This window comes from Panthera leo, chromosome C2 (assembly GCF_018350215.1).
Source record: "Panthera leo isolate Ple1 chromosome C2, P.leo_Ple1_pat1.1, whole genome shotgun sequence".
Taxonomy (NCBI): Eukaryota; Metazoa; Chordata; class Mammalia; order Carnivora; family Felidae; genus Panthera; species Panthera leo.
In genome coordinates, this window is record NC_056687.1 from 126600881 (window position 1) to 126623865 (window position 22985).

The following is a 22985-nucleotide window of genomic DNA, read 5'->3' on the forward strand; positions in this document are numbered from 1 at the left end:
GGATTTGAAACCACCAAAACAATAACAGCTTTTAATATGACACATCTTCATTTGTTCTTTGAGTCTTTGTTATTGTACGTAATCAAATGATCTTTCACCTTATTTGGTAGAGAATTTTTATAGCTGGTGATTTATCTTTTTGGTTAGCTTCATTAAGTCTACATTTCTGTGCAGAGCTATAATATGGATCTAGGATAAAGAATTTCTTTTATTTCACTCTGTTCTTAGTATTCTTGAAACAATTCTGTGGTGACCTTGAAGAAAAGTCTTATAACAGATGAAAAATAAAATTTTCTTTCCTGTATCATAGGTGACAAATACAAAAATGCTTTAGAGAATACTGAGTTCAAAGTATAGTGTTGGAATCTAATACTTGGATGATATTTTAACTTTTCTCCCTCCTTTCTAAAAAAGTTTTAGTTACAGTTTTTTAAAAAGAATACATTATATACAAGGCTAAAGTTTTTGATCCTTGTAAACCTCTTATTCCCAATATCTAGTCCTCTTCCTTATTCCTCTCCAGAGGAAATCCCTTCTCAGTTATGAGGTGTTATCCTTCTAAATCTTTCTTTATAGTTTTCCCCAGGGGTTCAGAGTTATTCTTTGAAACTCAAATTTACAGTGTTACTCTCTCAAACATAAAAATGAGTTGCAAGGGTGAATAAAACCAAAAGTGTGTAGTGATTATCTTCGTGAACATGGTTCATATTTGACAACTTGTCTTTATTTAGTTTTGCAAAAAGGGAAAAACAAAAACAAGTCATGCAGGTTTCTCCACCCAAACACACTTTAACATTTCCAAAAACTGAGCAAATGCCTTACCTCATTAGATTCTAGAATTTTATAAATACTTTGACACGGTGACATAGATAAGATGCAGAGAAAATACACGGAATTTCATTAGTTTGATTACCTCGGCAATTAATGTTATGAAATTCATTTTCATTGACTAGCATTAAGACCATGATAACCTTCAGTTTTTATCAAGGAGTCAGAGATATTGTAAAAACTTGAAATTTCCAGTTGGGCAGTAATGATTATATTTAGTGAAATCTTTACCAGAAAGTCATATATATACTGTCCTAGTTCTCAGAATTCACATTTCTTACATTCAACTCTTAGGAGTACAGTAAAACGCTTCTGTCTGAAAATACGTTACTTTGGGTAACCTAAATTAAAATAGCTTTATCTTAAATGGAATGATACTGTTAGCTGTTACTTTTTATAATTACAGACTTTTGAAACAAAGTACAGACCAAAGTAAAAGCAAGAGGATTTCAGTAAGGAGACACAAGGTACAGAGGTAAAAAGCCAAATAGTATTAAAAAAAAAAAAATGTATATTGAATTTTTTTACTTTTTGTTGAGGCTTAGAAATATTTTAGACCATTATGGATAATAAAACCTTTAAATCCTATCTTGGCTAATTAAAAATTATTTTTAATATTTTATGTGAAATAAAATTGCTCTCTCTCCCTGGTAAAAGGGTGGATGAGATAGATGGTAAAGTTCATGTATCACAAATACATAAACTTTTAATCCTAATTTACTAGTCTATTTAAGTTACTGCATATAATTTTTCCTAAAAATTTAGTCATTTTTAAGCTTTTAGTTCTTTGTGAACTGTTAGATACCAAATTTTAATATTTATGCTTTCTGTAACAGTTAAATGGAAGATTAGTTCTGATCATAAAAGGTAAAATAACAGCAAACTGTATCAGTAAAATAACTTTCGGTTGATGGTGCATTTCCTAAATTGCCCTTATCTCTACTTTTTGCCTACCATAGCCCAAAGTTTATTTCATTGTTTGACTTTCATACCAGTAAGGGGGAACCAAAGCAGGGTGGCAAGGGAAGCTATTCTGACATTCAGGACTGTGGTTAAAGCAGAAAACCCAGGGAAAAGGTGATGACTTTGACAGAGATAGTTGTTAAAAAGTTTCTCGGGGGTTTCTTTCACTTACGCTATTAGAAATTTCCATCCTTTTAAATAATTTATTTTCAGTTTTTAAGGATATTGCAGGATTTGGCTGCATTGTGGCTTGCTAAAAAAAAAGGTAGAATTCTGTAATGAACACATCTACTATATAGTAAAGATGAAACTGGTTTCCTTTATGGGTGGCATTATGGTTTTCTTCCATTTTTGTGCTAAATACTGAGGTGATGGAATATTTGAAATAGTTTGTTTTCAACATGAATGGATAATGTTTAGATTGAGGCCTTTACTGTTGGCTTAGTGTAATATTCAGTGATGAATACATCTAGTAAAAATTTTCATATATCACTAAGTCTTCAAGTAGGCCTTTTGATAGGAAATGTAGATGGGGGGCATCAACTAATTTGAAGATTAATAAGTCATTCAGTAATTCTCCACAAATGTTAGATAAAAGGAAATTTTTTCAAGTATGAGTCAAATCCTGTACTTAGAAGTGTTTTTCATCCTATTTTATATAAGATCCACAGTCAGGATGGGGAGAGATTATGCAGAGCTTGCCAGCAAGGTTGGAAGGCCCAGTGGTTACAATACCTGAGGATGTAAAGTGACTAGCAGTTTGGCAGGTCATTGTGAAATTACGTTAAACCAAGTAATAAGTTCAAGATCTTTGAACTCCAGTACACATATTAAAAAGTCTGAGATGTTCTGGCAGTGCTTTTATTACCAGGGGTAAGTCACTTCTGGAGGCCTTTTAACTGCTTTCTCAAGTTCCAGAGTTTTTCTGACTCAAGTTTTCTGCAAGGGAAGGCTTCTTCTGGGCTCCATAGGAGCCCTGAGGGACCTCAGGGATGCTGGACAACAGAGGCAACTCCTGCTTTTGTGCAGAGAATTGTACTTGGCACTGTCCCCAAGAGATCGCTGGTACATTCAGGGGTGAAGAGTGCGGATTCACAGACTTTGGAAGGTGATGTATATCACTGTATTTGTTTGGAGAAAAAGGTTTGTAAGGGGTTTGAGGCAAACTGGAGGAGTCCCCCAAATTGAGCATGTGTATCCAGATCTATTGCTTAATGTCTTAAAGTTCCTAGTGCAGATACACACTTGCAGAAATCAAAGCCTTTAAAAAGCAGTATGCAAACTGGAGCATCTCCACAAGAAAAAGATTTAAAATACATATCTCTTTCATGTAGATCTTGGCAGCTATTCTTCATCCACTGACTGAAGCTTTCCACATTTCTCTGAAAGGCTTGAGGTTACTATTTGACTTTTATTGCCTTTGTTTCCAATTTCAGAGGGAGAGACAGGTTCTTCCGTTTCATAATCTTCAAAGGAGCTGAAAGAACAAACAAAAGTGAGTTACCGATTGAAAAAAAACAAAACTTCATTGTTTGGGTAGAAGTCAATATGGCAAACTAGACACTGGAAACTACCAGCTTGCAAAAGTACCCTCAGTTGCTAAATGACAGTTGTGAACAACTGAACCATGCTGGAGGAGACCATGCTTTCATCTAGAATAGAAAACATACTTTCTGTGTTCCTTAAAGCCCAAGTTCATGTTAGGATTTGTTGAAAATTTCAGTGCTGTATCTAGCTTTCCCTAGGAGCGTTGGTATGAATGAGAGCATTATGGAGGCGACTAGGTTAGGGAGGGTGTGAGGTCGATAAAGTACAACTTTATATTATAGACTGCCTTCATTGAAGTGGCTTTCATGCAGAGTGGGGAACGTTCAGCTCAAATTGCTTTATAGCTTCTTTGGTTTCCAAGAAGTACATTTAGATGTGCAAGTGTGTACATAGAGTAGGTTAAAGCCTATTGACGGATTTCCTTCCGTTCTTTACAGAACTCCCCAGCATATTCCCTCTGCCTACTCCCCTTAGAAGTTCTTGGAATCCCCTGAGTTCCATTATTTTCCAGGCTATTCTTGACGGTGGCCTTAAGCAGGGATGACAATATTATATCTAGTGGGAATGATGGCTGCTTGAAGTATTGATAAATAATATGCTGAGGCTACATCTAGGCCCAGAGAAATCTACATGATCGTTATTACCAATGTTTGTTACAGTATTTGGCATCACTAGCTTATTAAAACCTTACCATTTGCAAGGACTTTTTACAGAGGATCTGTGCAGAAATTCCTGAACATAATAGTTCTTTCATCAAAAAGGTACCAAGGCTGGCTAATGTAACCTATGGTGAGACAGGTATACCCAATAGTAGAGGTGGTACCTATTCAACTCTAAAACATTTTTGAATAGAGGGTAGAGAATATTAAACCAACAAACAAAAAGCCTAGCTGATGTTTAGAAAACTTCTTGAGTACCAATTCATGATCCTATCAACCATTATTTACAACATCATTTTGCAGAAATACCCCATTCTATACTTTGTTTCCACTCTTCTCCCCATCTCCTTGAGGCCTCAGTGTAACTGGCATCTGTTGGATAAGGAGGCAGAAGGGAGGGTAACTTTGCTTTAAGGGTTGATGGTTGAGCCTCCATTACTGGACCAAAATTCTCAAAAGCTAATTCTAGCAATGCAGTGTCAGATGTTGTGCTTATTTCCTGTCAAGAGTGAAAGACATTTTCTTCTCAGTGCAGATCTGGGAGTAAGTTCAAGAGGTCTGAACTGAGACTCATTCAATAAATATCTAGCCCCTTCCTACCGAGCTTGTACTATAATGGAGGCCATCTGGAATAATGGTTAAGTGGTTTACAGCCTTAGAGCATGGGCTTTGGAAAAGTCAGGTTCCAATCTCAGTTTGATCACTTAATGTTATTTTGGGTATGTTAACACCTCTGCATCAGTTTCCTCAACTAATGAGGTAATAGCAGTTCCTACCCCCTCATAAGGGTCAAGTGGAGATTGGGTGAGAGGACCTACTATTTTCATGATAGAGAAGTGTTCGGGCTTACTACTGGAGCAGGATGGTGACACCTAATCCTATTAAGGGGTCAGGGTCACATTGTGTATGTTATTTGTGAATACAAATTTTTACAGAAGTATTTTTTCCCATTGTAGCCTCATACCAGAAATGGGATTTCTAGCAATGGATTTGATCCGATGTAGTACATAAAGATATCCTAATGCCCTGTGGGTTGCATACAGAGGAAAGCCACCTGCATTTCTTTTGTACTTTCAAGGCACCAAGAGCAGTACTATGCATGGAGGCTTTGGAGGAATCTTCTGGATTGAGGGAGCTCATTTAGAATCTTTGTCTTTTTTTTTTTTTTTTTTTTTTTTTTTGTGATGTTTATTTTAGAGAGAACATGAGCAGGGAAGGGGCAGAGAGAGACAGAATCCAAAGCAGGCTCCAGGATCTGAACTGTCAGCACAGAGCCCGATGAGGGGCTCGAACTCACGAACTGTGAGATCATGACTTGAGTCAAAATCAGATGCTTTAATGGACTGAGCCACCCAGGCACCCCTAGAATTTTTTTATCAGTGTCCTGGAGACTTCTCGTACTCTACCTCATTGTTTCTCAAATGGAGGCGATTCCCCCCACCCTGGGACATTCGGCCATGTCTGGATGCATGTTTGATGGTCACAACCGGGTGGATTCTCTACTGACATCTAGTTGGTAGAGTTCAGAGATGCTGCTAAACATCCTATAATGTGCCAGACGACACCTCACAAGTGAATTATTCAGCTTAGAACATCAGTGGCACTGAGAAACACTGCTCTAACTCTTGCCCCTTCAGTGTTAATGCATCCCCGAATTCTGGACTAAGCTCTTCTTATTTTGTACTTCTCTGGACGGTCATTCTTTCTTATGGCTTTATCCACCACTTGTTTACCTGCAGTTTCTAAATGTACAAATCCAGCCTCAGCCTCTAAGTTGGAGACTGCCATGTATCCAACTACCTACTCTTATGGCCCTTCCATTATGGCTGTATATACAAAGCTGAACTCCTCCTTCCCACACCCTGGCTCCACCATAATCTACCCCTTTAAAGCCAGAAATCCAGTGATTCCCAAGTTTCTCTTCCCTCCTTTGCCTTCCCCTTTTCAAGTCCAGCCAGTTTCTTATACCACTTAGAATAATACCTGGACACAGTCCTGCCCCTCTCTCCCCATTGCCACTGATTTAGTTCAGGGCACTGTATTTCATTGCTTGGATTGCAATAGTTTTCTAACAACTGGTCTTCTGCCTTCACTCTTGTCACATACCCTTTGCTATTGGCATACCAGGCTTTTTAGCTTGTCAAAATGGGTTCTGGTCTTGGGACCTAATGCCCTTGTACATGTTCTTCTGTGGCCTGCAGCGACCTTACCTTTTGGTTAACTTGTTCTCATCTTTTAATCTGAAATGTCATTTAAAAGGTTCTTGGTTCCCAGTGCCTGAGTAACCACCATCTCTTTTGTTAAATTTTTGTTTAAATTCCAGTAAACGTAGAGTGTAGTATTAGTTTCAGGTGTTCAATATAGTGATTAAATACTTCATACAATGCCGGGTGCTCATCACAAGCACCCTCTTTAATCCCCATGACCATCTCTTATTTAGATGTTTGCAATGGCTTCCTTATTGGTCTCCCTGCTTCTATTCTTGTACCACTAGCAATTTGAAGATTACTATCTTCAAAAACTGGAAATGGGATTATATTACTTTCTTAATTCTTTTTTAATAGCTTCCCGAGGCCCTGCATGATCTGGCTCCTGTGTATCTTTCCAGCTGTATTTCCCTATTGGTCATTATATTCCAGTCATATTGGCCTTTTAAAATGTCCTCAACACACTGTTTCCTGACTCAGAGCCATTGAATATATTTTTCCCTCTCCCTAGAACATTTTTGCTCCCTGCTTTTTTCAGAGCGATTTCCTTCTTAACCTGTAGGTTCTCATCATCTCAGGAATTTTTCTCAGCACCCTAAATTGTAAGTCTCTTTCCATTATTGGCTCACTGTTTCCTTCACAATTACATAATTAAATGTCTGTCTTCTCCACTTGATTATAAAATATCCATTTGCCAACTCACGAATTTCCTTGGGCTATAGAATAGTGCCTGGCACTAGATGCTCAAAATGATTAATAAAAAATGATGTCCTAAGTAAGGCTCTTGTGAAATGATACATTGAGTTGTCAGGGAAGGCTGAAGTCAGTAAAATGGTGAGAGTGCAAAAGTCATCTCGAAGTCACTTAAGTTAGAACTGTGAGAGTCTAAACTTTATCCTGTTCTCTAGAAAAATTCCTGAGAGAGAGAGAGCTGATTCCTTCTAAATGACCACTTCCAGGTTTACTTGTAGGTAACTGGGATTCCTCTGGGCACAAATGAAGATTTTATGAAATATTCTCTGTTAACTGGCTATTTTTGAATGAGTAGCAGGGTCAGAGGATTGAAGCAGAACTCCTTGGGTTCACAAATAGTTCATTAGAAAGCCTATGTATCAAACTGAGAAGAAATTTAACCTAGTATTAACAGGGTTGTTAGTATAAGGAAAAATAATGGTCATATATTTTTCCTAGCAATATGTTGTCTTTAAAAACCTGTTCCCCTAAGTTTTTCCCTCTCAGATGAGCAATTTCTGGACAAAAGTATTAAGGCTGGTTCTGCTGATTCCTGGAATTAGTAGAAATAATGATTGGCACATATATGGTCAGAAAAAGGATTTGTGCGGTTTCAGGGTTTATTTGGGAATTGTGGTCTGATTCTATTTTTGGGATTCTATTTTCAGGGGTAAAGGGCAAGAATATCTGATTCAGGGTTTGAGGAAATTTAAGACACATGTTGGCTATAAGCATAGAATAAAATGTTAAGTAGTTCTTTAATTTGGAGTCTCTAATGCTTTAGAAATAGGAGTGGATCAATCTTACCTTTACACCTTTAAATCCTAAAGCACTTACGTAAAATGGATTAACTGAAATACTTGGGAAGTTGGACATTTGGATCAATGAATTTCCTTATTGACCCATTCAGTAACTAGAAATTTTGTTCCAACTCTTGCTAAAGTTTCTTAATATGTACTACTACCCACTCTTCTTGCCTCAGAAGTTGATCTCACTTCCTTTTTGGTCTCTTGCAGTTCCCTAGGGTCGTAAGCCATCTGTTGTTTATTCTTACTTAGTTCGTGTGTAGATAGCATAAAAATTTGGGTTTAAATATATTCTAATTATGAACTTGAAGGGAGGAATAGGGTTCATTCATTTTTATTACTAACCACAGTGCCTGGCATTAAGTGCCAGTGAATATCTATTGAAATAAAATTGGGCTTTGATTTGTTCAATGCAGAAAAAAATTAAAACTATATTATTAAATTCAGGTCTATATAAAGGTGCTGTTTAATGAGCACTATAAAACATAACTTAGAACTATTCTTTTAAGGCTGTAACTCATGCTTTAGAATATTAATTCCTTTTTCTCTTCTCATGCCCCAATATACATACATGTCACCTCCCCTTCCCCCTCCTGCCCCATTATGCCTGCTCCTCTTAAATTTTCCCACTTTGCTGAGGACAGTCAGGCTCCACACAACTCCTTACTCCACACTTGACTCTTATTAGCTGCAGTCCTGGAAGATGATCTGGTGGGTTTGGGACTGGCCTTTTTTGCCTACAGCACCTTCTTTTCCAAAGCTGGTGGAAGTAACAACTCTTTAAAGGAATAATTCATATATTTATATTTAATATAAGGGGAAAAGCTACCTTTAAAAATATTCAGTAGTGCACAGTTCTGAATTCTCTAAATGTCCAATAATAGGGAAATGGATGTGAGTTACTGCTTGAGAACACTTCTGAATCATTAAAAGTCATATTTTTGAACACCCTAGTAGAATTAAGCATCAAAAAGAAGTATACTAAAGTGTAAATAATGGTTATCTCTGGATGACTGAACCAAGGGTGATTTAAATCTCTTTATATTTTACAGTTTTTGTGCAGCAAGCTTATATTTTTCTACTAATCAATAAAAACACAAAACAGGTCTCAGTTTCCTAATATAACAACATGGAGGACCCTTTTGCCTGTTTTACATAATTGTTTTATTGCTGAAGTTTTTTCTGCAATTTCTTTATTGCAGAAATCATAAAAGTGTTAATTATAAAGAAATTTGGCATCCTAACTTATTATCTTCATATAGGTGGCACATACAGTTGAACTGGTTTATGTAACTGGTACCCTATCTGGTTTCCTCTATTATGACCATTCAGTACCTTGGATTTATACAAATGGTGTTGTATGCTGTGATCACGTTGTGTGTTAGAAGTGATAATTCACAATTTTTGCAGCTTCTGTGTTTGCAGTCTTTCACCTCATTGAAATCTGGAGTCATTACTAGGTTATTCTTGAAAGCATCACCTAAGTACCAGCCTTGAATCAGGTGGTACAGGTTCCTGGCACAAAGGCTACTTATGGTGTTTGTTAGATGGTAAAGTAGATGGAGAATTTCAGGTTGTACTTAGAGGGTCAAAATGTCTGGACTCCTGCAGTTATCCTTATAGTGAGGTGAGGGTGGCTGCTGGATGATTGTTGCCTTCTGTGTCACTCAGTAAACATTTGCTAAGGATCTCCTACGTCCCTAACATTTTGCTAGGTGCTGTTATTAACAGATGAATGAAACAATGTTCTTTGCCCTGGAGGAGCCCAGGTTCTAGTGGGAAACAACTCCATTTTTTCCAGCACTTATATGCCATTGTTGGATACATTATATGCATTATCTCCAATCCTCAGTATAGTCCCATTGTTTATGTAACAGATATTTACTGTGTGCCAACTGTGTGCCCTGGGAATGACGGGAATAAGGTGGGTAGTGGAATGGTGATGTTATAGCTGATTAAATTTTAGTTCAGAGAGGTTATGTAATGTGGCCAAGATCACAGAGGTGGTAGTAATAATATCCATTGTTTATTACTGATTACATAGGTACTATCCCTAAGGGCAAAGTATAAAGATATTTACACATTATTTATTTAATCCTTCAATTTAAACAGCTCAGTGTGGCAGGTGGTATCCTCATTGTATAGATGATGCTGAAGCTTGGATGCCTGGGATTACACAGCTAGTAAGTGCTAGAGCAAGGGTTTGAAATTATTAGGTTTGTCTAACTCCAAATTCCATGCCCTTAACCATGATGTTATATCTCCTCTCTTCCCATACAGGGAGTAGTAACAGTAGTAATAGCTACTATTTATCAGGTATCTACTATGTGCCAGGTGTTTAGATATATTATCTTAGATTCTCACAACCACTTTGTAAGGTAGTTGCTGGTGTCTTTGGAAACTGAGCCTCAGGAGTCAGATAACCTGTCCAGCTGGTGAGTGGTAGGTAGAACCAGATCTATCTGGCTCCTTCCTAAGCCTCTGCTCTTTCCATAGTACTGCCATTCTTCCTCCATTTCTAATATTTGAGTCTGGTAATTTTTGTTTACAGACTCACCCTGATGTATTTGTAATTCCTCTTGAGGGCTTCATCTCAAGGTGGTGTAACCTTGGGATTCTGAGTCTGGCCTTACTTTTGAAAACCACATCAGTCAGCTATTAACAACTGTAAACCCGTCTATTCCTCTGACATTCCAGTTCTCACTCTACAGGGTATGGCTATTGTAAGCCTTCTCTGCCCGCAGGACCTCATCACCCACGTGTGCTGTACGGAGGCCTTATCTTATCTGCTACAACATGAGGAGTGTCCAGCAGAAGCCTCTCATATACACTGATCGAATTTCATTACACCTGGTCCCTGCATCTCCTCTTGTGACCCCTCACCTGTACTTCTGTCTGCATCCCTTTGCCTCCCCTCTCTTGCCTCCAGACACACTTCTCTGAGCACCACAACTGGAAAAAACTTCTGCTTGAGCCAGTTATTTACTCTCTAGCTGCCATCAGTTTCTCTTTTTAGACTAACAAACTTCTAAGTAGTGATGCCTGCTATCTCTATTTTCTCCTTTTGTGGCAGGTTACAAAACAGTATGTAGTATAAATTACATTTTTTGTAAAACAAATTGTCTGCATTCAAATGTCTAGAAGGGAGGACAGGCTATGCTATCTCTGGATGGTGGGTTTAATTTTATCACTAAAAAAAAATTTTTTTTTAAACTTCTTACTTATTTTTGAGAGCGAGCATGAGCAGGGGAGGGACCAAGAGAAAGGGGGACAGAAGATCTGAAGTGGGCTTGGTGCTGAGAACAGCAAGCCCAATGGGCTCATACTCATGAACCGTGAGGTCATGACTTATGCCAAAGTCGGACCCGCAACCAACTGAGCCACCCAGGCATCCCTGGATGGTGGATTTTAGATGAAGTTTTTTTGTTTATCTGTATTTTCTACCTCTTCTGCTGTGTATACATATCACCTGTGTATCACATATTTAAACATATTACCTATGTAAACAGATAACACTTCTTTTTCCTGTTTATTCAAGTAATGTATGTTTGTTAAAAGAACTTATAAATTATAGACCAGTATAAAAAAATACTTGCAATCCCACAGCCCAGAGTTAATATTTTGTAGCCTTATCTTTTAGATTGTATATATAGATGTACAGATTTGTAATAATGAAATTATAATTTTCTAACCCCCCCATGTTAGTTTTTGTGTAAGCACAAATTTAAATGTTTGCATAATATGACACATACACAACATGATTTATTGAACTACTCTGTTGTACATTTGTGTTAGTTTGATTTTTAAATTTTAGAATGACCAATGGCCAATGCCAGTTGTTTGGATAGGACAATTCTATCCAAATTTCTGATTATTTACAATAGATACCCCAAACTGGAATCCTGAGTGAAAGGGTATAAATTTAGGCTGTTGCTACATATTGTCAAATTACTTTCCAGGGAGGTTGGGCCAATTTTTCTACCAACAATATCTGAAAGTGCTTATCTTACTGGACAGTGAGCCTAGAGTGAGGTGTTACTGTAGGTGTGCTTCTTCTGTGAGAAGCACTCTGAGAACCACAACTGGAAAAAATACTTCTATGAGAAGCAGTTAAAATACTTTAATTGCATCTGTTTGTTTTCCTTGCTTAGGCAGGAATCCTGTCTGTTCTCCAATATCCGATAATGCTTAGTATATAGCAGGACAGCAATCATTTACTGAATTAATATTATCCTTTAACAAATTATCTTTTAAAAATTGTTGCCAATAAGCCAAAAACTTTTTGACTTGTGCTTTTTAAATATTTTACTGAAATATAACGTACATGGCATATGTAATTCACTGATCTTAAATGTTCAGTGTGTTTTAGTAAATTTCTACAATTGTGCAAACAATACCACAATCTAATTTTATAACACTTTCATTCTTCCATCTGCCTCTCTTCTCCTTTGTGCCTGTTGGATTCACTCTCCACTTTCATTCCTGGAACTAGGCAACCACTGATCTGCTTTCTGGCTCTATTAATTTTGACTTTTCTAGAAATTTCATATAAATGGAACCATATAATATGTAGTCTTTAGTGTTTGGCTTCTTTCACACAGTGTTATTTTTGAGAGACTCAACCATGTTACTGCATGTATTAGTTCTTCTATTTATTGACATATAAATGACATACAATGGGTTACTTATATTCATAAATTTTGACTTTCTGTATATACCTGTAAAAGCATTACAACATTCAAGATCACAAAACTATCCATTCCCTTGCCTCCCAACCAAAGTTCATGCCCCTATATACTCACTGCTCCTCTCCCCCAAGTTAACCACTAGTTTGTTGTCATGATAGATTAATTTGCATTTTCTAGAATTTTAAATAAATGGAATCAAATGGATTATACTTTTTTGTCTAGCTTCTTTCACTTAGCTTATTTTGAGATCCATTCATACTGTGTTTATCAATGGTTCATTCCTTTTTTTTTTTTTTTTTTTTTTTTGCTAAGTAGCATTCCATTTTATGGATATATTTTATCAGTTTACCAGTTTGATGGATATTTGGATTATTTCCAGTTTTGGGCAACTATGAATAATGCTGCTATAAACATTCACGGACAAGTCTTTGGGTAAACATTTTTCTTGGGTAGATTCCTAGGAGTGCAACTGCTGATTCATATGATAAGTGTATGTTTAACTTGTTAAGAAATTGCCAAAATTTTCTAAAGAGAATATATAATTTTACATCCCCATCAGTTCAATGTATGAAGTTCCAGCTTCTCCACATTGTTGCCAACTAGTGATTTTAGCTGGTGTATCTACACTGTGGTATATCTCACTGTGGTTTTAATTTGTATTTTTCTAATGTCTAACAGTGTGGAGCATCTTTTCATATAGCTATTTGCTGTTTGTATCTCTAATTGTATTTATTCAAATCTTTTGTCTGTTTAAAAATTAGGTTATTAGTCTTTTTATTACTGAGCTGTAAGAAATCTTTTTATATATTTTGGATATGAATCCTTCCTTTATCAGGATGTTTTGGGAATATTTTCTCCCAGTTTTTTCCTTTTCTTAATGGTGCCTTTGGAAGAGCAATAGTTTCTAATTTTAAAGGAAGTCCACTTAATCTAAAAGTAATTTTTTATTGCTCTTTGCCTGATCCAAGGTCACAATGATTTTCTCCTCTGTTTTATTCTAGAAGTGTTAGAGTTTCTGCTCTCACATTTAGGTCTTTTATCCACATGGAGTTATTTTTGCATATGCTGTGAGGTATGGATTTTGGTTCCTTTTTTTTATGGATATCAAGTTATTTCAACATCATTTTTGGAAAGACTATTCTTTCTCCACTGATTAAAAATTTGCCATCCATAATAGGGTCTATTTCTAGAGTGTTTAATTGATCTATGTATATACATGCTAATATGCCAAGGTGTCTCAATTGTTTGCTTTATAGTAAATTTTGAAATCAGGCAGCCTAAGTCCTTCAATTTTGTTCTTTTATTATTTATTTTTATTTTAAAAAATATGTTTATTTATTTTGAGAGAGAGAAAGAGCGTGAGCAGGAGAGGGGCAGAGAGAGAATCCCAAGCAGGCCCTACACTCAGGATGGAGCCCAATGCAGGGCTTGATCATGAGATCGTGACTGGAGACGAAATCAAGAGTTGGATGTTTGAGCCACCCAGGTGCCTCAAGTTGGTTCTTTTAAAAAAGAGTTTGGCTATTTTAGGTACTTTACACTTCTACATAAAATTTAGGATCAGTTTGCCAATTTCTACAACAAAAGCCTGCAGGGATTTTGATAGGGAATTTTGGTAAATCTGTAAATTTGGGGAGAACCAACATTTTAACAATACTTAACTTTCTAATCCCATTTAGGTCAGCACTGTTTTGCAGTTTTCAGTGTGCAAGTATTATAGTTCTTTGGTTATGTTAATTTTTAAATATTTTGTTCTTTTTGATGTTAATGTGAGTAGAATTATTCTTTTTATTTGGATTTCCCTACTGGATTATTCACTGCTAGTATATGGAAATACGACTAAGTTTTGCATATTGAACTTGTGTTCTGAGATCTTGCTAACTGCTAATTCATTAGTTCTGATAGCTTTCAGGTAGACTTATTAGTATTTACTGTTGTCAGGTTACATAATCTATGAATAGTTTTACTTTTTCCTTTTCAATCTGAACACGTTCAGTGTCTTTTTCTTGTCTTACTGCAGAAGATAGGAGGACCTAAGTTACAATGCTGAGTAGAAATTATGAATAGAGGGGCGCCTGGGTGGCTCAGTCGGTTGAGTGTCCGACTTCAGCTCAGGTCACGATCTCACGGTCCATGAGTTCGAGCCCCGCGTCAGGCTCTGGGCTGATGGCCCAGAGCCTGGAGCCTGCTTCCGATTCTGTGTCTCCCTCTCTCTCTGCTCCTCCCCCGTTCATGCTCTGTCTCTCTCTGTCTCAAAAATAAATAAACGTTAAAAAAAAAAATTAAAAAAAAAAAAAAGAAAAATTATGAATAGAAACATCCCTGCTTTGTTCTTGATCTTAGGTGGGGGAAGGCATTCAGTTTTTTACCGTAAGTATGATTTAACTGTAGATTCCTTTTATCCTGTTAAGGATCCTTCTGTCTTTACTTCTATCTTTACTTCTATCCTTACTTCTACCCTTCTATCCTTACTTGAGTGAGAATTATTGTGAGTGGATGTTTGATTTTTGTCAAATGCTTTTTTGTGTGTCTATGGAGATTACTTTTGTCATTTATTAAAAAAATTTTTTTTAATGTTTATTTTTGAGAGAAGAGAGAGAGAGAGTGAGTGAGCATGAGCAGGGGAGGGGCAGAGAGAGAGGCAGACAGAATCTGAAGTAGGCTCTAGGCTCCAAGCTGTCAGCGCGGAGCCTGACTTGAGGCTCAGACTAACAAATGGTGAGATCATGACCTGAGCTGAAGTCGGACGCTTAACTGACTGAGCCACCCAAGCATCCTTATCATTTATTAATATGGTATTCAATAGAGTTTTGGGTGTTAAGCCAGCCTTCTGCTCCTGGGATGAACCCCACTTAAAGTATAATTGCTGGATTTGATGTGCTAATTTTTTTAAAAATAATTTTTGTATTGAAGCTCTTAAGGGATATTGGTTTGTAATTTTCATTTCTTGTAGTATCTTTGGCTTTGGTATCGGGTAGTACTGGCTTTATAAAGCAAGTTTGGAAGTGTTCCCCTCTACTGTTATTTTCTGAAAGTATTTGTGAAACACTGATATTTTTTTCTCCTTAACTATTTGACAGAATTTAACAGTGAAACCATCTGGACCTGGACCTTTGGTGAAGACCTTTAATAACTAGTTCATTATCTTTAGTTGATATATAGTCTATTTAGATTTTCCATTTCTTCTTAAATCAGTCTTGGTAATTTGACTTTTTCTAGGATTTTGTTCCATTTCACCTAAGGTGTGAAATTTATTGGGATGAAGTTGTTCATGATATTTCTTTGTAATTATTTTAAGTTCTGTAGTGTCTGTAGTGATGCCTCCTCTATTCCTAATTTTGTTAATGTATGCCTTTTTTCCCCCCCTTAATCCAGCTAAAGATTTATCTTAAAATCTTTACAAAGAACCAACTTTAGGTTTCATGAACTCTTTCATATTGTTTCCCTATTTTCTATTTCATGGATTTCTACTCTGGTCTTTTATTATTTCCTTCTTTCTACTTATTTAAGCTCTGGTTTGCTTTTTTCTAGTTTCTTAAGGTGGAAACTTGTATTATTGATGTCAGACTTGAGGCATACATATTCCTCTAAGCATTGCTTCAACTGCACCTCATACGTTTTCATATGTTCTTTTATTTTCATTCATTTCACAGTAATTTTCAGATTCCCTTTGGTTTCTTCTTTGACCCATGTGTCCTTAAAAGTGTTATTTAATTTCCAAATATTTTGGGATTCCCTGATTCCTGTTATTGATTTCTACTTTAATTCTATTATGGTCAGACAACATAATTTATGTAACTGTAATCCATTTGGATTTATTGGATCTTATTTTACTCACTTATCATATGGTATGTCCTGGAGAAGTTTCATGTGCACTTGAAAAAAATGCCCATTTTGCTATTGTTTTGTGGAGGGTTCTTTATATATTGATTAAAGTACATTGTGCTGTTCAATTCTTCTGTATCCTTACTGTCTATCTAGTTCTGTCAGTTACTGAAAGAGAAGTTGTTGAAATCTCCAACTATTCTGACTTGTCTGGCAATTTTTGTTTCATATATTTTGGGGATTCTGTTCAATATTTAAATACATTTAAAATTATTATAATTTGGCTACTGTATTTTAACTGTTGGTGAAGTGGGAATTTTCCTGTTTCTTTCCTGGGTGAAATTTCTGTCTTCTGACTGTTTTAGAAGTGGTCAATATTCATGTTCTTACTGTTGATTTTGAAGAATGTGATTTTTAAAATAATTTTTAATGTTCATTTATTTTTGAGAGAGAGAGTGTGAATGGGGGAAGGGCAGAGACAGAGAGGGAGACACAGAATCCAAAGTAGGCTCCAGGCTCTGAGCTGTCAGCAAAGAGCCCGACATGGGACTTGAACCCACAAACTGTGAGATCCTGACCTGAGCCGAAGTAGAACCCTTAACCGGCTGAGCCACCCAGGCACCCCTTGAAGAATCTGATTTATAAAAGAATATTATTGATCATATGATGCAGTCCAATTTGTTTGTCTTTTGGTTGTGATACAGAATTTGTCACTTCCTAAATGTCACATCTAGAAAGTATTTCCTTATAAATTTCTCCCATTACTTTTAAGCTCTGAAAGTCTATTTACCTAACACGCAGACATTAGTTTCATATGCACTTTTTTTCACCCACCACAGAGGGCAACATTTTACTGACTAGTCTTTTCATGACGCATTTAAGACACTGTCTTTATCATACACACACGCCCTGTAGTCCACCACACCTTTCTTTCCTAAACTCATTACTATTCTTGTATATTTATTGTTCTATTTAGAATTAGCTTATCAAGTTCCACAACATATTTTGGGGAATATATCAAATTAACGAATTAATTTTAACATGGTGAATTGTCTTACACCTTTTGGTAAAATTTTATATTTTCTTCATATATATTTTCCAAGTCACTTTTCTTCTTGATATTAATGAATGGGATTTTTCCCTATTGTATTTTTAACTGGTTATTTCTGGGGTGTGGGATTAACCATCTTTATCATTAACAAGGTACTCATCTCCAGTTTGCTTAGTTTTAAGATTTTTTTCCAAACCAGAAAATGTATTAAATTTTATCATATGCCTTCAGAGAATCAGTTTATATTTTGTGTTTGTTTTCCTTAATTTGTTAATGACAGACTTTACAAAGTTGAACCACTGTAGCAGTCTTGGCATAAACCCCACTTATGATGTATTCTTTTATATACTGGTGGATTTGACAACTTATTTAACCTTGTGTGGTTCAGTTTTCACATATGGAAATGGGATATCAGCATCTACAAAAAAAGGGTTTGTGAGCACTCAATGAATTACAATATTTAGATTAGTGCTTGGTACATAGTGTGCTGTGTGTGTGTGTGTGTGTGTTTGTGTTTATAAATTAATAGATTTATTTTCGTTTGAATAAAATTATTTAACTTCTTCTATGTACTTAGGTCTATACTGTCATCCTTTCTCATGCATTTTGAGAGTAAAACCTAATCAATTTATTTTAGTCCACAGGTTACAAATTTCCCCCTGTCCAAATCTCATGTTTTAATAAATATATAATGCATAGTTCTAAAAAGACTAGAATTTGAATTTTGACTTCCACTTTAACAGTTATTTTGAAATATATTTAGAGTATTTTTCAACTTTATTTTTAACTTTCTAGGTATGTGTATTTTAACTTTTTGTTGTTAATTTAAGGTTACATTTTAAGTTGTTGCAATTTCCTTCATGCCTTAATAAATAGGCACTTTTGTGATGGCTCCATGTGTATTTCTTGGGTACCAGGTATACTGTTGAGTACGTCTTTGAAAACGTTCTAATTTCTATTTTCTTTCTTTCTTTCTTTTTCTTTCTTTCTTTCTTTCTTTCTTTCTTTTTCTTCCTTCCTTCCTTCCTTCCTTCTCCATTTGATTTGTTGGTTTTTACAAGACTGCGATGTCAATTTTGCCTTGTATTTCTATCAGATATATTTTATGTTGCATAAAGTTCATGAATTTATTCTCATGGCCAACTGTTGAAATACGGGGAAGTCTCTTTTAAAGCTTTAAATTCTACTTGTCTCATTAATGTTACCATACCTGATTTATTCTTGTTACTATTCATTTGACTTTTAACTCTGTGTTAGGGATGGATCTAAAGAATAGTATACAGTTTGATTTTTAATTCAATGTGAATTTTGTTATTGACACTATATTTGGACTTATTCTGGCCATTTATTTTGTACTGTCTATCTTTTTGTCTCTTCTTTCTTACTATGGTGGACATCCATTGTTCCTTTATTGGAATAGTATTCTCCTTTTTTATGGCCATTTTCTTTTTAAAAAAATTTTTTAAATGTTTTTATTAATTTTTGAGAGACAGATACAGCACGAGTGGTGGAGGGGCAGAGAGAGGGAGAGACAAAATCTGAAGCAGGCTCCAGGCTCTGAGCTGTCAGCACAGAGCCTAACTCGGGACTCCAGCTCATGAGCTGTGAGATCATGATCTGATCCAAAGTTGGACGCTAAACCGACCAAGCCACCCAGGTGCCCCTATGGCCATATTTTCTGATTTCCCTTTGGAAAACATGGTTTGGATAGACCTGATCCCTGTAGAAGCTTGGTTCTAGGCCTCCTTCAGGAACTGGTTCAGGGATTGGACCGAAACTAAGCCAATTAGAGCCAAAGGGACACAAATCCTAGGCTTTGGTTGGAACTTAGGGGAAAGGGATTTTGTCATTTATTTGAACTTGAAGCTATTAAGTGATCATCTTGCTGCCACATATGAAAAACTTGCTAAGTGTGAAAAGATGAAAGAAGAATATTATCTAAGAGATGAAAGAGATGAAATCTGAGTCTCTAAAGTTAGTACTACCCCCTGGACTTTTCAGTTCTGTAAGCCAGTATTTCTGGGGTTTTTTTTTGTTTTGTTTTTTGTTTTGGCTTATGGTTAGGATACTTGCCACCAAAACAATGCTGATAACACGCTTGTCTTCTAGTAGACTGAGTTTAGCAGATTGAGTTTTCTTTACCCAATTTTTCTCAGCTTAATAATCTATTGTCTTTTTCTAAAAAAATGATTAGAGAGGTTTCCATTTTGTTTTTATTAGTGGTTGACCTTAAATGTTTAATACACATATTTTAACTCTCTAGTCATTGTTAGAGAAATATAAATTCATCAGCGTTAATACTCTCTAATAAAGATTCACAGTGTATTTCCCTGACCTCTTTTTACTCTTAATAGTATGTGATCAGTATTTTTTAGTTCTAAGAATAGATTTTACTAATTTTGTTGCTCATGCTTGTTTCTTGCATCCCACTGTTTCCTTGAGGATCTGTTTACCTTTTTGCTGAAGAGTATCCCTTAATACTTCTTTCAGAGATAGTCTGTGGTTGGTAACTTTTTGCATCTTTGGATGTCTGAAAATGTATTTATTGGGCCCTCATATTTAAATAGGAGTGGAATTCTAGATTTAAAGTTATTTTCTTTGCAGTAATTGAATGATATTGCTCCATTTCTTTTTGCATTCACTTTGTAGGTAATCTGTTTTTTTTCTGTCTGATAGATTTTCAGTTCTTCTTTATCTTTTATGTTCTGAAATTTCACTCTAGTACAGGACTGGCAAACTACAGTCTGTGGGCCAAATCTCTCCACTTGTTTTGGTATAGCCCAGTTTCCTAAGAATGGTTTTTACCTTTTTAAATTTGAAAAAAAAAAATATCACAAGAATATTTCATGACATGTGAAAAAATAAAGTTTATATCTCAGGGCATATTAGTAAAATTTCATTGGAAAACAGCCACATTCATTTGCTTACATATTTTCTATGGCTACTGTTATAGCCATATATATGTCAGAGGTAAGTAGTTGTAACAGAACTGTGAAGCCTAAAATATTCACTACCTGGACAGAAAAAATTTGCTGGCCCCTGGGTATATTTTTATTTGTTTAAACAGAATTCTGGGAATTATCTGGCTGTTATTTCTACTGGTTTCTATAAAGATTTCTTACTGTAGTATCATAATATCCCAAATCAAAAAATTTTCATCTGTGTCCATTCTATTATTCAGCTCAATGACTGTGTTTTTCATTTAAAAATTTTTCTTTCAATTTCCAAGAAACTGGTCTTGTTTCAAGAGGGCAGTATTCTCTTACCACTCCAAAAATGGTAAATAATACTCAACTTGAGGCCTTGTTCTTATTGCTGTAGTAAATCGCCTTCCAAGAGTGAAAGTTCTTCCATTTGTTGAGTATTTTATTACTTCCAACTGTTTGATATTTGTCCACTTTTCTATGTAGCTGGGAACAGACCGCTCCCTCTGTTTGCACTGGCTTCTTATTAGGAGGGGGCAATGAGAGGTTGCTAGTGTTTTCAATGAGAATGAGGGGCTAGATGGACCATGCTGCTGGTGTGGATATTTCAGTGGTTGTGCTTTCTCTGTTCCAAGATCCCACACTCTTGTCTTTCCTTTAGGAATAGGATGAGATATACAAGGTTTGACCTACCTGGACACTGCTGCTTCTCATCTCCTTGCGTGGAGTTTTCAGCCAAATTCAGGTATGGATCATCCTTAAGTGCTGCTTCCTTTATTTGTAGCAATTATCTTCTGCATGCTGCTGCACAGACTGCCTCTTCAATCGGATCCCATCTCCTTTTCGTCTTTTAGTCCACTGAAAGTTTCTCCTCTTAAGTGGTGCTCTGTATTTTCAAATGGTGTGAGAGACTGAAAACTACAGTATGCTTTCAGACTACCTCCTTAAAATGAGAAGCTGGTCTGAATTACAGTTACTCTTTAGAGGTCCACTGAAGTTTTGTTTGTAGCCTAATATATATTTTGTAGATGGCCTATGGACAAAACCTACAAAGGTATTTTATCTATTTTCAGGGTATAGTTTATTATGGCTGCAATAATAGGCTCCAATTTCTCCTTTTATTTTCTTTTTGGAGTTATTGTTTCAAAAATCTGATGCTGTCAGATGCATAGTTTTTTTGACTATTCATTTTTTTTTTCTTCCAAGATTTTATTTAAATTCAAGTTAGTTAACATATACTGTAGTATTGGCTTCAGGAGCAAAATTTAGTGATTCATCACTTAACATATACACCCAGTGCTCATCCCAACAAGTACCCTCCTTAATGCCCAACACCCATTTAATCCATTCCCCCCACCCACCAACTCTCCACGAACTCTCAGTTCTCTATAGTTAAGTCTTATGGTTTTCCTCCTTGTTTTCATCTTATATTTCCTTCCCTTCCCCTATGTTCATGTGTTCTGTTCTTACATGCCACATATGAGTGGGATCATAGGATATCTGCCTTTCTCTGACTGGTTTTGCTTCACCTAACACACTCTAGTTCCATCCACGTCGTTGCAGTTGATGGACATCTGGGCTCTTTCCATAATTTGGCTATTGTTGAAAGTGAGGCTGTACACATTGGGGTATATGTGCCCCTTCGAATCTGTATTTTTGTATCCTTTGACTAAATACATAGTAGAGCCATTGCTAGGTCGTAGGGTAGTTCTATTTTTGAAGAACCTCCATGTGGTTTTCCAGAGTGGCTGCTCCAAAGCATTCATTCCTTTTTAATGCAACCTTTGTTATTAATACAAAATTGAATCCTTTCCTTTTAATAAGTGAGTTTATTCCATTTACATTCATTGCCTTAGTTCTGTCATCTTCAGGCTTTGTGGTCTGTGTTTTTCTTTTCTGTATACACATTTTCTGATTGAATTGGAATAGTCTAGCTTTGGTTTTTCAAGTGTTAAATTAGTATTCCTAAACCCTCAATTTGACTTATAGCTTTAAAGGGTATCTACTGAGGTTTTGCCAGTGAAATTTACACATACTTTCTTCCTCTTTTCTACCTCCCATTTTCATTTAAATTGTTATTTCTAGGATGTTATACATATATTTCCTCTTCCTCTCTACATCCTAGTTTTACATTTCTTTTTTCCAGATCTCTATTCTTTCTACATTTGAATGGATTGAATGCTATTTATTTCTTTTCCCCAATGGTTGCTACATTTCCAGGCTCTTTATTTTGGTTTGTTTCTTGGTTTTATGATTGTCTTTTTTATAGAAGAGCTCATGGGTGCTATATTCCCTTCAGTTCTTACATGTTGAAAATACCCACTTGTGTTTTCATGCTTGAATGTCATCTGGGGTTAGTATAAAATTTGAGATTATAGAAATTTTTTCTCTGAAAAAGTTGTATGTGTTGTTTTATGATCTTCTAATATTCATTTTTACCATGAAGGTATCTGAGGCGAGGGTGATTTTATTTTTCCCTTGTCTGAGGACTTGACTTTTTTAAGTGGAAAAGAAACCCAATTAAAGTTTCTTTCTTAAAGTTAAAATCAAGTTAGTTAACACATAGTGTAGTCTTGGCTTGAGGAGTAGAACCCAGGGATTCATCTCTTACATATGACACTCAGTGCTCATCCCAAAAAGTATCCTCCTTAATGCCCATTACCCATTTAACCCATCCCCTCACCCACCTCTCCTCCAGCAACCCTCAGTTTGTTCTCTGTATAGAAGAGTCTCTTATGGTTTGCCTCCCTCTGT

The 22985-nt window shown here is 36.0% G+C and overlaps 1 protein-coding gene and 1 long non-coding RNA gene across 4 annotated transcripts in view; one reads left to right on the plus strand and one right to left on the minus strand.

Moving 5' to 3' along the window:
* Positions 1 to 516: 516 nt before the first annotated feature.
* PPP2R3A (protein phosphatase 2 regulatory subunit B''alpha) overlaps positions 517 to 22985 on the minus strand; it is a 211850-nt gene continuing 189381 nt past the window's right edge. For both annotated transcript variants that reach the window (XM_042955652.1, XM_042955653.1), the window contains exon 15: positions 517 to 3268. In XM_042955652.1, the coding sequence (XP_042811586.1) occupies positions 3136 to 3268 (133 nt within the window). In that variant the 3' untranslated portion in view covers positions 517 to 3135. The remainder of the gene's footprint in view (positions 3269 to 22985) is intronic.
* On the plus strand, positions 1227 to 21054 carry LOC122230024. 2 transcript variants are annotated; one of them, XR_006207250.1, is made up of 3 exons: positions 1227 to 1303; positions 3228 to 3286; positions 20893 to 21054. It is a non-coding gene; the product is annotated as an uncharacterized LOC122230024 (long non-coding RNA). The 2 variants fall into 2 exon arrangements; XR_006207251.1 differs by having other exon boundaries at positions 1227 to 1295.